The sequence below is a fragment of the Conger conger genome, chromosome 1, assembly GCF_963514075.1.
Source record: "Conger conger chromosome 1, fConCon1.1, whole genome shotgun sequence".
Taxonomy (NCBI): domain Eukaryota; kingdom Metazoa; phylum Chordata; class Actinopteri; order Anguilliformes; family Congridae; genus Conger; species Conger conger.
Window position 1 is genome coordinate 71,548,022 of NC_083760.1, and position 14,790 is coordinate 71,562,811.

The following is a 14,790-nucleotide window of genomic DNA, read 5'->3' on the forward strand; positions in this document are numbered from 1 at the left end:
CACTTGCTTGTCTACTTTGCCAAAAATCTTGGCATACTTAATTATTATTTGAAGAACCAATGAACTGTTAAACATTGTGATTGATATGGCTGTTTTCAATTATTTCATGTTACTATCAGTACTTTCTGAACTTACAGTGACATGGACAAAGTTCCAGGTCTTTGATATGAACGCGCTGCTTCTTCTCAGTGAAGTCGGCACGATGTCCACATGCTTTGAGGAATAAAACAAAAAAATAAAATTATAGATAGCATTTGTTTCCTGATAAGATCAAAACGTTACACCCTGCATTTTGCATACTCGCACTCTTGCAGTTCCTCAATGCTTCATAGCTTTTCTTCACCAGTCAGTAATTGCATCTTCCAACACCAAAACATTTTAACAGCTAAAAACAAACAGTTTATTTACGCCACTAAAAACACATCTTAATGCAATAACCTACATCTGAGCTGAGGTGACTGAAATGAGATACACAGATGTTAGCCTCAAATTCTGATAGAACTGATTAACTTTCTATATTCTGCCTCCATATATGATACTTGTGTGGCTCTTTGTTTACCCCATATGTATAGCTTGTTTTCTTGACCCGAAATGAGAAAATCATGAAGCTTGCAGAACATTTTACGTATTCAACTAAATCACAATGATCTCAGCAATCAGTCGGGGTGCAGCATCAATGAGCACTGAGGAAATGTACAAAAAAGCAAAACAAGCCGGATCTGAGCTCGGCACATGCTCTCGATTCAGCTATTTAAATGTTAGAATAACAAAACCAATGGGAAGTATGCAATTGTTATAGGAAACAGATGGAAAAGTTGAATTCTTCAGTAGAGATAACCAAATGTGGGTTAAATAAAAAACCCATTTCAGCCAGAAAGTGCTGATTCATGAGGATATGATTTCTGACATGATCGAAACCAGGTTGGGCATACCATTGACCACAAAATGGAGTAAAATCCTGTTGAATGGCCATATAACCTGTGATATTGTACATATAGTTCACTGCTAAATTATTGACACACTTGATAAAGATAAGCAGAAAGGCTCTATAAAATATGTTATTGAGCCATATTTTAAACTAGAAACTGAGAAAATTATATGCTTTCATTCTAATAAAATGTACTATTAATTCTTATTTTCAGTACTTTGTGCACCATCTTTTTTCCAGGTTAACACGACTGAATAATATTTAATATTTATATTATTTTAAAAGATGCATGAGCATATATGGGAAAATCTTTGACCATTCCACCATACAAGATCCTTCAGATCCTTCAGATTGTCATCTTCAGTTCAAACCACACATTTTGACAGGGTTCAAGTTTGAAGACTGTGATTGCATTTCATTTTTTGGTTAATTCTCTGTGGAGTTTAAATTATAGTTATTCTTATCTTCATATCTTAATTATAATCTTAATATTTGAATGGCAATTTACACAAAACTACAGATGACTGTAGATGTACTGAAATCTTTCAGCTGGGAGTTGAGCAGCATTAGATGGTCATACAGGAAGGTCTGTCTCCACATGAACCTCATAATGAAGCCCAGCATGCATAACTCTCAAGAGAGCAAGAGAGCACTTTCACACAATTGTTGTGTGAAATTCTGCGTGATAATGAAAAAATGTTATGCTTTACTTTCCCTTTGTGTACTCTGTCATAATCAACCAACTATATATGACAAATGCTCCAATTAGGTTTATCACTTAATTGGGACATGGCTCAGAAAAGTGTCGGTTATAAAAAATAATAAGTATGCAAATCAAGAGGTCTGACCAGGCTGATTTTAAGAAGTTTGGTAAATTTCTTTCCTTGTCTTTTTAAGCAATTTAAAGAGTCCGAAATCTGATCACAAGCAATGACTCCCCTTAGATAAACAGGTAAACCACACCTGTAGGAAACCAAAAAAAAAGATTTAATGATAGTAATATTATACACTGAAAGCACTGTATTAGCTCACTCGCTCACTCTCTCTCCCTGCCTCCCATCCACCCCTGGGAGTAATGTATCTGCATGAGACACGTGCGCACAGGAACATGAGCCCAGGCTAGCTGCCACCTGAGCACACTCAGACCTGTTCCCAATCAGCCTGCCCGAAATGAACCCATACGTCTCCTCAGCTCCACCGGGATTCCACAGCCAAGGAAGATGAAGGGTGCAGGCCGACATAAAGGGGGGCGTATGCCAGCATGCCGAGGGTAAAACACAGCGCGTCATGCACCTACAATTCTGGCATCAGCCATTGTAGAAGACGTATTCGTTTTAATATCTCTGGAAGCTGTAATTAAACCAAGGGGGCTATCTTGGAAGCGAGTCCTCTGTAAAGATTGGGATAAATGAGAGCATAATTGAGCTGATGTAAACTGGGTTTACCCAATTCCTGTGAAATATGAGCACAGAGCTCCGTCGTTTCTTCCCCGGCCAAGGGCATGAGTGAAGGTCCACAAGAGGAAGAGTGTGTCAGTCTACCCAGAGCAGTCAATGACCTCTAATACTGGGACCATTCAAATGAAGTGTAGCTCAATGACCCACATGAGGCTTAAATGCTAGCGTGGACAGTGTGGATGCTAGCGGCACAAGCCTCACAGACAGGAAAAAGGTATGCAAAGCCAAGTACTGGCCCATACGTTATGCACTTTATGATTTCAAGAGTAGACTATCATTTGATTGGTTAGGTTTATTGACGGGATTGGTCCATATGAAACGAATACTGCTATATAATATAATGCTAAACCTACTGATAGCTAATGGTTGTATTTTATTGCATCAAATATCTGGGGTCTCTGGCTGCTCGACTGGCTCATCTTAAGACACTGTTTCAGTGGTTAGAGGGGCCCCAACGTCCAGCTCCCGATCAGTGCTGCTTGGCTGCCTGTGACTGCACATAGCATTAAAAAATACATATAAATGTTTGACCAGGCCACCCGAATCCACGATGGCCCAAACGGCTGTTACCACCATCAGCCCCTTACCATGTCCTGAGATCCCAGCGTTTTCTGCAGGGCCCCCGCTAACCTGGAGGATTCCTCACACTGACCTGCGACAACACAGGCCGTCTGCGCAAGCGTCTCTGAAAGGAGAGGGGATTGTTTGAATATGACTTAGGCCTTAATCTGTCTCCAGAATAGCTTTCCTGTATCGCTGCGGTTGACGAGGTGACGAGAGAAAACTGCTGCAGGATCTTGGCGTGCTTGATGCTCAGGATTTCCTCCAAGCTAATTCCCTCTTTCAAAGCTGAAACATGCAAAGAGGAAATGCCCTCATCGTAAGGAGCCAGAAAACTAGCTTTTGAGAATTAAAATGATCCTGCTAGTTTATATAGCAAGCATCCTACATTAAAATGGGACATATTTTTATATGTAAAAGTATCTTCCCAATCTCATGTTTCTGGGGTGATAATCTAATGAATCCTCTTCAAAAGAATTGACTTTAATACGGAGGAGTTCAGTCAATGAAATTCCCACCTTTAACAATGCATACCATTGTTACATTGAGACGGTATTTAAACAGAGTAAGGATTCTCTTCAGATTGCAAACATGCATAATACATTGAACCACCAAAATATTACGAGGTTATGAGTATTAACATAAACCGTGTCTTTGAAATGAAGGAATGTTGACTCATCTACATTAAATACGTATAAGCTGCATGGAAATACAAATTATCCCGCTGTCTGTATTACACAACGGTTTTAAATACTAGGTACAACTTCTACAAGAAAGCAAGAGAGCATTCAAGTCTGCTAAAGAGCTGAAAGACAAATATTTACAGTCAAGTTTAGGCTTGCTCTTTTGCCTGCATTGCCCCTCTTTTATCGCATAATTTAGGTTTAGATACCATACATAAAACAATATTCATGTAGCAGGATTGGTTAATTTTAACAATAGAAATATACGTATGAATTCTTATTTCAAGATTACAAATGGAGGATCAAATGAAATCAAGGTGTTTATTACATATTGGGAAATTAAGTTACTGTACAAATGAGTATGTCTAAATCATATGTTGTGATAATGTTAGTCTTGTCTGGAATGAAATTCATCCATTCAGTGCAGCCTAAATTCCATACAATTTGCAATAATATAAAGTAATATCTCTTAATATCTGATTTCTTAAAATTCAAGCATTCTCTTTAGAGTTGGCTTCCAAATAGAGTTGACACCAGAAAGAAGAGGAAGCCCCCCTGAAGGACATAGCTAACAACACTGCAAGCGATAACTGATGGAAGCTTCATTATTTACAGATGGAAGTATTCAAGAACCAGTTGAGGGTGTGGTCCCTGCAATTTTATAGCCAGGCATGGGGTGTGTGAAGGATCTGTCCACAGATGTACAGCTCTGACGTACATATGCACACGCATACACATGCGCACATATACGCACGCACGCACGCACAGGATAGCCATAATGATACAAAGCCTGAACTCATAAAACATGCCTGTGCATGTAGGGGGGTGGCTGTTGTTCATTTAATTAAACTACTGCTGTGGACACCCATACATCAATTGAATCATACTCCCTTTATTGTCATTTAGATTACTGTTACTGAATTGGGCTAAGCAGACCGTTTGCAAATCTTTTGCATTTATAACATATCACATTCTCTAATCTGTACACAATAATTTTCCATAATTTCTCCATCGGATAAAACCAATAATAATTTAGTGCAGTGGTATCTTTCTGCAATTTAAACATAAATGTGGTCAGATAATTATATATCCCAACAATAGTATCACTGTATACAGTGCCAGTTGGAGAACTGGATATCTGCTGAATCAAGCCACACTTCTCATTTGGGCAGTCATGTTGTGTTGTATTGTATTTTTCTTGTTGTGGTCCAACCATGTCTTGACATGCCAAAGTCCTTGGCCCACAAACACCTTCTCTGCCTGCCAAAGCCTTGTCTCAGTGTGTGCACACACATACACACTCACACATGCCAACTCGTATACATTTCACTTCTTTTAAATCATTTCTTTGTGTACTTCCAAACACAATTCTCCTCAAAGTCAAATTTGATGTGTTAATCTTATTGCCAGGAGTTCTGACATTTGGATAATAGTACACATTTGCATGTTTTATCCAACACAACATATTTCAGTTTTTGTTTTTTTTATCATGTATTCATGTACTTCCAAACATAATAATTTTGGTGTACTAAACTTACCACCTGGAATGCAGTTGACTGACAGATTTGCATATACTGTATTACACATAAAAAGAAGTCATTATATAATAATAATGGAATCCCACTGATGGCTGATATGATCAGGGTCAGATTCAAGTTGTTTTCTTTAAGGATTTTTGATCATTGAGTCAGAGGATTTACAATAAACAGGGAAATTCAAAGTGGGATTTGTTAATTTACATGGAAATACAGAAAAGCACAAACCTTTAATTATTGATTCAGCAGCCAAAAGATCTTTTTTGTAGGTCACCTATTCGAAAAAAAAAACAATTTTGATCATGGGCCATGCAGAAGACAAACATGTTTGTACTGTCACTCAATTTGCTGCTCAAACCACTGCTCCACACATCTCCTATGGCTGCTGCTCCACACTGCAGCACTGAGCACTATTGAAAACTGCTGCTCAGATCAATCCTTCAACCACAGCTCTACCCCTGCTAGCCTGTCAGATTGCAGCCCAACACTTGGTCATCTTCCGTCTCCCACATTTCATTCTTCTTCTATGCATTATATAACAGATGTTTTGGAGTCTTTCCTACGCTCTTCATCGTGGAAATGATGGCTCACTCGTCAGGCAAGATATCGCAAGAATAGTTTGCTAACATTTTGCCAAATAAACCATGCCTAACTACGTTAGATGCACTTGACATTGCCACCGTAGCCTTATGCAAACAGTAAAGGCTCAGCAATATAGAGTTAAGTGGGCTAAGCAAAGTTATTGCCCAAGGAACCAAAACACTAGTGCAGGACATGAAATACCATGATCCACCAAGGTACTTAGTTGCCATCTACGTCCCTTTTAGTCGAAAAGCAACCAAAAACGTTCAGTGTAAACGACCGAGTGGGCCTTTAACACTGATTCATGGTATTGCTGGGATCACTGTTCTACACCACTCAATACTTCACATGACCTCACCTTCCACAGCGTGTGTGGGCCCTCGATGAGTCTGGCATTGGTACCACAGTACTGCAGGACCAGATGGAGACACTCTGTCCCAAACTCAAAATCCGTCTCACTGCACTGGGGACAGAACGGGGACACAATGGGTTAATCCCACAGTACCACAGCAGCATCCACACACAGTGCCTCCAGTGAGAAAACATAAAAAGTTGGAACTTTGTTTATATACATTTGTATTTACTGTACACACAAAGAGGAATGTAAAGAGAATATGATAGATCCTAACAGAATGTAGTGCAAACACTTCTCCTGTTCAACTGCTTTGTTTGAAAGAGTTCTAAGGAACAAGAAAATGTTTTCAACAGATTGTAATGAACACCAGATTACCTGTACTATTACCTCATACCTAATGGATAATGTGAATGCTATCTGAGAAAATAAGTGAGCAATATTTTATCTCATTTAAAGAGCTGGTGTTTTCATGGGGCTTGGTTACTGGAAGGGACATGAAGTGAGAAATCTGAATGGTCCTACAGTAATTTAACCTTTACTGTTCCCCTCTTTACAAAGGGGTACATCAGGAATGGGATTGTGTGACTCCTCTTTGTCTATTCAGCCCTGAGTGACTTACCGCTAGCCTCAAATACATGTCAAACATCCACACAGCGAATGTGTGGCTCGCTCAAACCCTGACGTTATTTTTCTCTTCTTTTTTGAATGTCCTAAAGCGCTCGGCTGACAGATACCTGACCCTTTCTGGTCGGAAAAGAAAAAAGTGGCAGTCAACCTAACACAATGCCTACTGCCGTACAAAGCAGCCACTCATTTCACTTTATTTTTCACACGGCTTCAAGAGAAAATGAAAATATATTTCTTATGTTTTTCCACAAAGCCTACCCTACCCTAAATAGCAAAATCTATTTATGACTGAAAGAGGTGCCAAAATCAACATGGTGTCCAAGTAATGAAAAACTTTTTTATGCCAGAAATCAAAACAAAAACAGACAATTTGGGTTCCAAAGGAATACATAAAGCTCATGCCCTGCTTCTTCAAGCCCATGAAAGCTGTTATCTAAATTGCGATCTGCCAGAACTAAACTACCGCTAGAAAGAAGTGAGAGATAGAGATAAGGTTCAGAAAATTACAAATCCACTATTTTATAGCCCTATGGGACATACAACTGTCAGAAGTAATTTCAATGGCATGTGGCATGTGACAAGAATTTCAGTCAATATTTTAAGGTAGGAATCAGCAAGTCAAATAAATAGTAATAGCAGTTATTCCACCTGTTGAATTGGATATAAGAACATTACATTTTGTGTCCCCTTTCTCCCAAACAAACTGCCCGCCATTCAGGAAACAGTGCCAGACTTCACTGTCACAGCATTAATATAGCTATATTGCAAATCACCAAGAATGATAATTACTCTTATTCTCTGTGAAAACTGTGACTGTTTTGTTCTGAAGCACAAACATTCAGTATTGTGCCAGAACTGAATTACTGTGCGGTTTATTTTTTCTGGCTCACATAATCAAACCATCGTGAAAATGATAGCAACTGCACCACAAAACCTTCAGCATGAAAGCCTGCAGGTTCCAGCACATCTAGGGAACAATGAACAATGGCAGAGGACTAATGTCTCGTTCGAGTGTTAGAAAGCCTTTTGTCATCTTAGAGGCACTTCAAGGCAGTAATTATTCTGTGAACATAAATCCTATCCCAAAGGTCATTTTATTGTGCTTTAGCAAGCATTTGGGAGGGGCAGTTGAAAACTGCCGGACTTGGTGTTCTTAAGGACAGAGATGAGAGATGACATCACCGTGATGTATATGACCCAGATTTGGCCCACATCCACCATAATAATATGGCCCAGATACCACTTGGAATGATAGTACACAAGCTGCACAGATTTGGTTGCTAAACCCAATCGGGGGGGAGCCACAATAAAGCCAAATCTCAGCCAGCAACAAGGCTCTGACATAGTGTGGCATTTAACATGACACAAGTGGCCAGAAGCAGCTTGCCACATCAATAGGCTGTGGTCTGTGTAGATATCTACATGGATGGATTTGTCATATCCCAGAAGCAGACTGTAGCCTAGCGAGACATATCTCACTATATCATTGAACTCATCATACTAACATGAGGCCACAATTGGAAAATGTGCATCTAGCCATAGCCAGCTAATTGTGCTGGCACTTCATTGGAAACTGGCCATAGTTGTGGGCAGTGTTGTTGTTTTTGGCACCAAGACATGATACAAACACAACAGCACTAGCCTTGACTCATTCATTCATTCATTTATTATCCTTACCCGCTTATCCTGAACAGGGTTGGAGCCTATCCCAGCATACATTGGGCAAAAGGCAGGAATACACCCAGGACAGGTCGCCAGTCCATCGCAGGGCACACACACCATTCACTCACACACTCATACTTACAGGCAATTTAGACTCTCCAATCAGCCTAACCTGCATGTCCTTGGACTGTGGGAGGAAACCGGAGTACCCTGAGGAAACCCACGCAAACACGGGGAGAACATGCAAACTGCACACAAGAGAGGCCCCGGCCGATGGGGATTTGAACCCAGGACCTCCTTGCTGTGAGGCGGCAGTGCTACCCACTGCACCATCCATGCCGCCTTAGCCTTGACTCTTTACATTTCATTCCTAACCTGCTAGCTCAGCAGACTCACACAAAGACACATTGAGTATTCTGTTTAAATGCAATACCCATTTATGCAGCTGGATATTGTAGGACCAATTCCGTATCATTCTGGATTATCCATCCTACAGTAATATGTGCAGGTCTTACCTGTACATAAGCCTGATGGATGACATCATAGAGGAAGCCCTGGGGCATCTCACTTGCTCTGTATTTGGCTCTCTCCAGAGAATGATCCAAGTAGCCCTCAGATGTTGTAGCAATCACCGTAGACACAAGAGGTCTTATAGCTCCAGAAGCCTACAAAAATTAGAATTGATTGTAAACTTAAAATCACTGACTTGAAACAAAACTCATACTGACAAAGAATTTCCTTAGCTATGCATACATACATTAACAACATACATGCATACATTAACAACACTGTTCTCCAGAGTCATTGGAGAACATAAGTCTTATCACTTACATCTCTGTGTGCTATCACTGAAGAGCAGTTTCTCTAGCTAATTTCCTTCCCAAACACGAATGGCGACTGGCTGCCATGCAAGGCACCAACCACCTTGTTGGGAGCAACTGTGTGGGGTTAGGTGTCTTGCTCAGGGATGGTGCGACACATGGGTGGGGGAACCGACAACCCTCTGACTGCCAGCCTACTCTTACCTCCATAGCTAATGTTGGGATAATAGGTTTCTCAGCTGTTTCTGATTAGTCGGTTGTATTCAGTCATTTCCTTAGTGCAGGTATAACAAAGTTTGCCAAACAATAGACTTAACAAAACAAACTGTTTTGAACAATATTACGAAGATGTTTGTGATAATTTACTTGCTGTGCAATGAAGCACCGTCCAATGTGTTTGGAGGCATTTGATTGAACCAGACCAGATGCTTTGGTAGACTTCACAATTCATTCTTTTGCTGCTATCAGCAGTCACAATATCAGTGAATGCTAACACATGAACTACAGTAGGAATGACGTGTGTTCCACATATTGATAAAATCAATAACAATCGCATAGTTCTCAGTGGACACTTTAATCCCAGGGTGCTAGTGACATGTTAATGAAATCCAGACTACCGTTTCCTTTAGAAGTCACATATCAAAAAAGCAAGAAAGCACTCCAAATTCACCCTGAAAAGCTTTTGCCTTTGGCAGTGAAGCCTTTCCATTTGCTTCAACATTCTGAAAACAGGCGTAGTTGTTGACTTTTTGGCATTAAACTCCTAATTGTTCCCTGTATTTAAAAATTTGATATTTGGCCTAATGTGCCATTGTTAATGTTTCCTTATAACAATAAAATCCCCAACATTGATTCCAACTAATAGAAGCCAATCAAAGGGTGTACTGTCTCCATTCCTAACTCAAGTGCTATTCATGGTATGTGGTAGTAAGTGTGTAAGTGTAAGTGCGCCATTAAGGTTTATGAGTGCTTATAAAGGCATTATATTTCATTCATGCATGACATTTTTTCAGAAAGTTATTCACTTCCCTCATACCATGCCTTTTTCTGAAGAAATGTACAAATTTAAAAATGACACCCAGTATTCTCTTTTGTATGCTCTGTAAATAATACTTCTATATATTTCAAGCAAGATCCTAAAATTATCATGTTTGTTCAATCCTCCTGAGTATCTATAAGGCTTGCCATTGCTTCTAAGTGGACAAATCAGCTCATGCATGTTATAGCACTCGCAATAAAAAAAAGCTTTGATTTTAAGACTGAGTAGTCATATGACATCTCATACTAAAGTTTTCTACATGTATACACATGCACATGAGCCCCAAACCTGTTATCTTCAGAATCATTCAACCACATAATTACACCAGAATGCTCTTGTAAAACAACTGTTAATATCTGTCAAGATTTTGCAAAGCAATGGCTTAAAAGTGCTTTCAATTTCAGGCAATTATAAGATGTTTTATATTGCATGGTGTAAAACAAAACCATGATACACTTTGAAAGTCAGTGAGTGTAACTGCTCCACATCTACACAAAATGAAAAAAGATAACATCAGATATATTGACAGAAAAAACAACAGCTGGATTAATTGACAAAGGAATCTAAGGACAACTTGGTTAAACAAACATGCTTCAAATGTCTCCATTGAATGGAGCAGCAATGTTACTGCACTTTTCTCCATTCAATGAAGTGTAACTGGCCTGGTCAATCACTACGATTCATGCTCCCAGTTCCCAGCAAGTGTATTCAGCCTGTTAAACATCAGTTAACCTTATACAGTGGGGTGCAAAAATTTGGGCACCCCTGGTTTAAATGTCTGTTATAATGAATCTATATATGATTAAAAGCAAACCTGAACTTTAAATGTTGCAGTGTTGGAAGACCAAGATAGATTTCAGATAGAATGGCCCAAGACCTGGTGAGAAATGCTCAGAAGAACCCACACATCACTGCAAAAGAGCTGCAAAAAAAAGAGAGTGGAAAACACAGGTCTAGCTGTTCACAGGACAATAATACAACGTACCTTGAACAACAAAAACCTATATAGCAGAGTTGCCAGAAAGAACAACCTCAACACAAAATTAAGCGTCTGAAGTATGAAAAAGAAAACATTGAGAGGCCTGAAGCCTTTTGGAAAAATGTGCTTTGGACTGACAAAACCAAAATTCCCATTCCCAAAAACACCATCAAAGAAGGTATGTTTGGAGAAAAAGAAGGATGAACCTTTGTAGTGAAGAACACCTTGCCAACTGTGAAGCATGGAGGAAGATCCATTATGCTTTCGGGTTATGTGGCAGCTGGGTACACAGGAAATATTGTGCGAGTAGAATGGATTCCACCAAATATCAAGAAATTCTAGAGGCTAATGTTCAAAGGTCAGTCAAGACACTGAAGTTGAAGAGAGGTTGGGTATTCAGGGTACCATGACGTACCTTCAGGGAAGACGGATGACGCTTTTGAAATGGCCACCACAGTCCCCAGACTTCAATATTTTGAAAATTTGTGGAAATATCTCAAACATGCCGTACATGCAAGGAGGCCGAAGAATATTTCTGTGCTAGAGGTGTTCTGCCAGGAAGAATGTGGAAAAATTCCAAAAGCGAGAATTGAAAGACTCTTAGCTGGCTACAGGAAACGTTTACAAGCTGTGTCATGTTTAACGTTGTACCATTTAGAGGTCAGGTTTGCTTCTGTTCACTTTATTATTAATTATAAATTATTAATTGTAAAAAATAGTTTTGACCAGGGGCGTCCCAATTTTTGCGCACTACTTTAAAGGTATACTCAAGACAAAGACAGCAAAACACAACAAAAAGCTAATTCAGGACCCACCCCTTGTTGCTTAGCTGCAATTGCTATCTTGAGAAGGAAGTCCTCTTCAACAAATGGCCTGACTGCATCATGGATAATGACCACTTTTGGCTTTTTCAGTGCCGATTCCTCTTCGCTTTCTCCGAAGGCCTGCAGTCCGTTGAAAATGGACCTGTGTCTAGTTGATCCCCCCAGGACCACTTTTACTTTTTTGTGACCAAACTGCTGAATAATATTCACCATCAGATCAATGCTATCTTTGGCAACGACAACAACAATATTTTCAATCCAAGCTATTCTGTAAAAAAACACAAAAAAAAGGTTACCAATATTTTTTCTTTTTCTTTTATGACATCATTTACTGAAATACACAGGATAGCACCTTTCTTTGTTTGTGATTGGGACACATTTTCATTTGTAAATAAAGTTACCAACAAAATCATTTTAAACCACTCCATACAGTACATGCTTTAAAGGCTGGGTCAATTTCCATAAATATTAATCGCACAAAGTCTGGATGTACCCAATACTATGTAAATGGCATACGGTGTCGTTCTATACCAAAATACCTCACGTATATAACCTCAGGCTAACCTAACTCTCAAAGTAGACTCAGTTTATTTAGTACTTTAATAGGTAGACCAGCTCATTATTGCAAAGATCTAATTAGTGGATCATATAGCAAATAAGTGCATATAACTATGCAGGTAAAGAGGTTCAGTTGTTGTTCAGACCAAACATCAGAGTGAGGAAGAAATATGACCGAAGCGACTTTGACCATGGAATGAGTGTCCGGGCCAGATGGGATGGTTTGAGTATCTCAGAAACTGCTGATTTCCTGGGGTTTTCACACACAACAGTCTCTAGAGTTTGACTTTGAAGTTTGTAAAGAATGATGCAATAAACAAAAGCTCAACAAACTCAAAAAAACTAACAGCTGTTAATGAGGTCAGAGGAGAATGGCAAGACAGGATTAAGTCGACAGAAAGGCAGTAACTCAAATAAACACAGTTACAACAGTGATATGCAGAAGTGAACACACAATACATCTAACCTTGAAGTGGATGAGCTACAGCAGCAGAAGACCAGTAAGTTTAATAAATACCTAATAAAGTGGTCACTTTAAGTTACTATATAGAAACCTAGCTGTCCCCAAGCTGATGAAAAATCTATCATTTCTATGAGAAATGAAGGCAACAAGTAAGTAGTAAAAGGTGACCAGTTATTATACCGGCAGCTATTAGTCTGTAGGCAGTGTAACGTTATTGCATGAGCATCTACTGTGCCTACCTCCGAATCTCCATGTACCAAACCTGCCATGCCTTGCTTCGTCTGCATAGTGCCATAATGTGCAGTGTTTGTAACGTAACATTAAGGTTGAAAATATCAAAATATCAAAATAATAATCGATTGATATTTTGCACAAAAATGTTTTGGATTACAATACAAATAAATAATCCTTATAGAAAATCGCATTATGATCACCCTTCCCATAGGATTTACAACTAGCATTTTTGCAGCCGACCGTGGCTTGGCAAAATCGTGGAAGTAGCCACATTGTGGAAATGGACCGTTAACTGCATGACTCGTTAAACCTGTCGTTACTGTAGCTAACACTAACGCTAGCTACCTACCCAAATTAACTGAAATAGAGAAACGGTTAGCAATATAGCTAAGGTTCTGCGTGGTGGTAATAAAGAACGTAAACGCTTGGTTGACCGAACTCCTCTAACTAAGTACCAATAAGAACAGTTTCTTAAATGTTACCTCTCAAAGGCTTGAATAGTGTAGCTTATCAACGGTCTGTTAAGAAACGTGCAGAACTGTTTTGGTGTCGACAGTCCTGTTCTCTCTCCAGATCCACCGGCTGGAAGTACAACGGCCACCGTGAAATCAATGCTGAAACATCCCGGACTTTTCTCTTCGGAGCCGGTCTCCTCTGTAAGGAAATTCGCTGGATCTATCGGCCTGACGACATTCTCTCTTTTTGTTTCCATATTTAGATTTTTATGGTTTTCTATAATCATTCGATTCCCATATTCATTTGTAGTAAACCGTGCAGATCCGAACCTCGTATGACTTCAACTCATTATTAATATTAAAGCTTGTCTTACCTAACCATTAGGGCGCCTAGTAACTTCCTAGCTAACTAGCTAGCCATCTGACATGCGTTTGCTGTGCTTGCTTTGTCGGGGAACGTCAATTGCCTACTGACAGTTGCTTAGTTTTATCATGTAAAACTCGCAACGATATCGCCGAAAGTACGTTTTTTACTTTTTAACAAAATGTATATGTAAAGCGTATTATTTCTCGTGATTAACTGGTATAAATTCGCTTGCTTGTGCATAACCATACCTACTTTGAGTTCAATCAACTACACTACCTCTTTGACTCACTACAGCCTGATTGAAGCATGCAATTAGCCTGCGGCATGAAGTATTACCATTGTAATTCGCCACTGTCAGTGACTGAAAATGATGTTGTTCAACAGAATGAATTGCAACTGGTATTATTATGGTATGAAGCTATGTCTCGCTATGCATGGTTTTACCTCAGCCTAATAGTTTGTTGATGTGCACACATACAGTCCGAATAGCTGGGGAAAAAAGACTTGTGTCTATATTTGAAACCATTACTAATCAGGGTCTATAAAATGGCATACTTGCATTGATAAGCATTCACAGAGTGTTCATTGCTGTCTAATAGCTTACTGCTTTCATTTTCTCAGTTGAATGTGTAATACTGTGCTTTGCATTCAGGCATGTAT

At 39.4% G+C, this 14,790-nt stretch overlaps 1 protein-coding gene across 2 annotated transcripts in view; it reads right to left on the bottom strand.

The window, feature by feature from the left end:
• The window catches only part of crppa (CDP-L-ribitol pyrophosphorylase A), a 31,614-nt gene extending 17,206 nt beyond the window's left edge, over positions 1-14,408 (bottom strand). Inside the window, exons 1-7 of one of the 2 annotated variants that reach the window (XM_061260393.1) lie at positions 14,138-14,408; positions 12,045-12,321; positions 8,906-9,055; positions 6,105-6,209; positions 5,393-5,438; positions 2,973-3,070; positions 136-213 (exon numbers count right to left, since the gene is read on the bottom strand). In XM_061260393.1, coding sequence (XP_061116377.1) covers positions 136-213; positions 2,973-3,070; positions 5,393-5,438; positions 6,105-6,209; positions 8,906-9,055; positions 12,045-12,321; positions 14,138-14,145 — 762 coding nt within the window. In that variant the 5' untranslated portion in view covers positions 14,146-14,408. Of the gene's footprint in view, positions 1-135; positions 214-2,972; positions 3,071-5,392; positions 5,439-6,104; positions 6,210-8,905; positions 9,056-12,044; positions 12,322-13,790 lie in introns of both variants that reach the window. The other variant, XM_061260383.1, reaches the window with a different exon arrangement.
• Between the last annotated feature and the right edge of the window lie 382 nt (positions 14,409-14,790).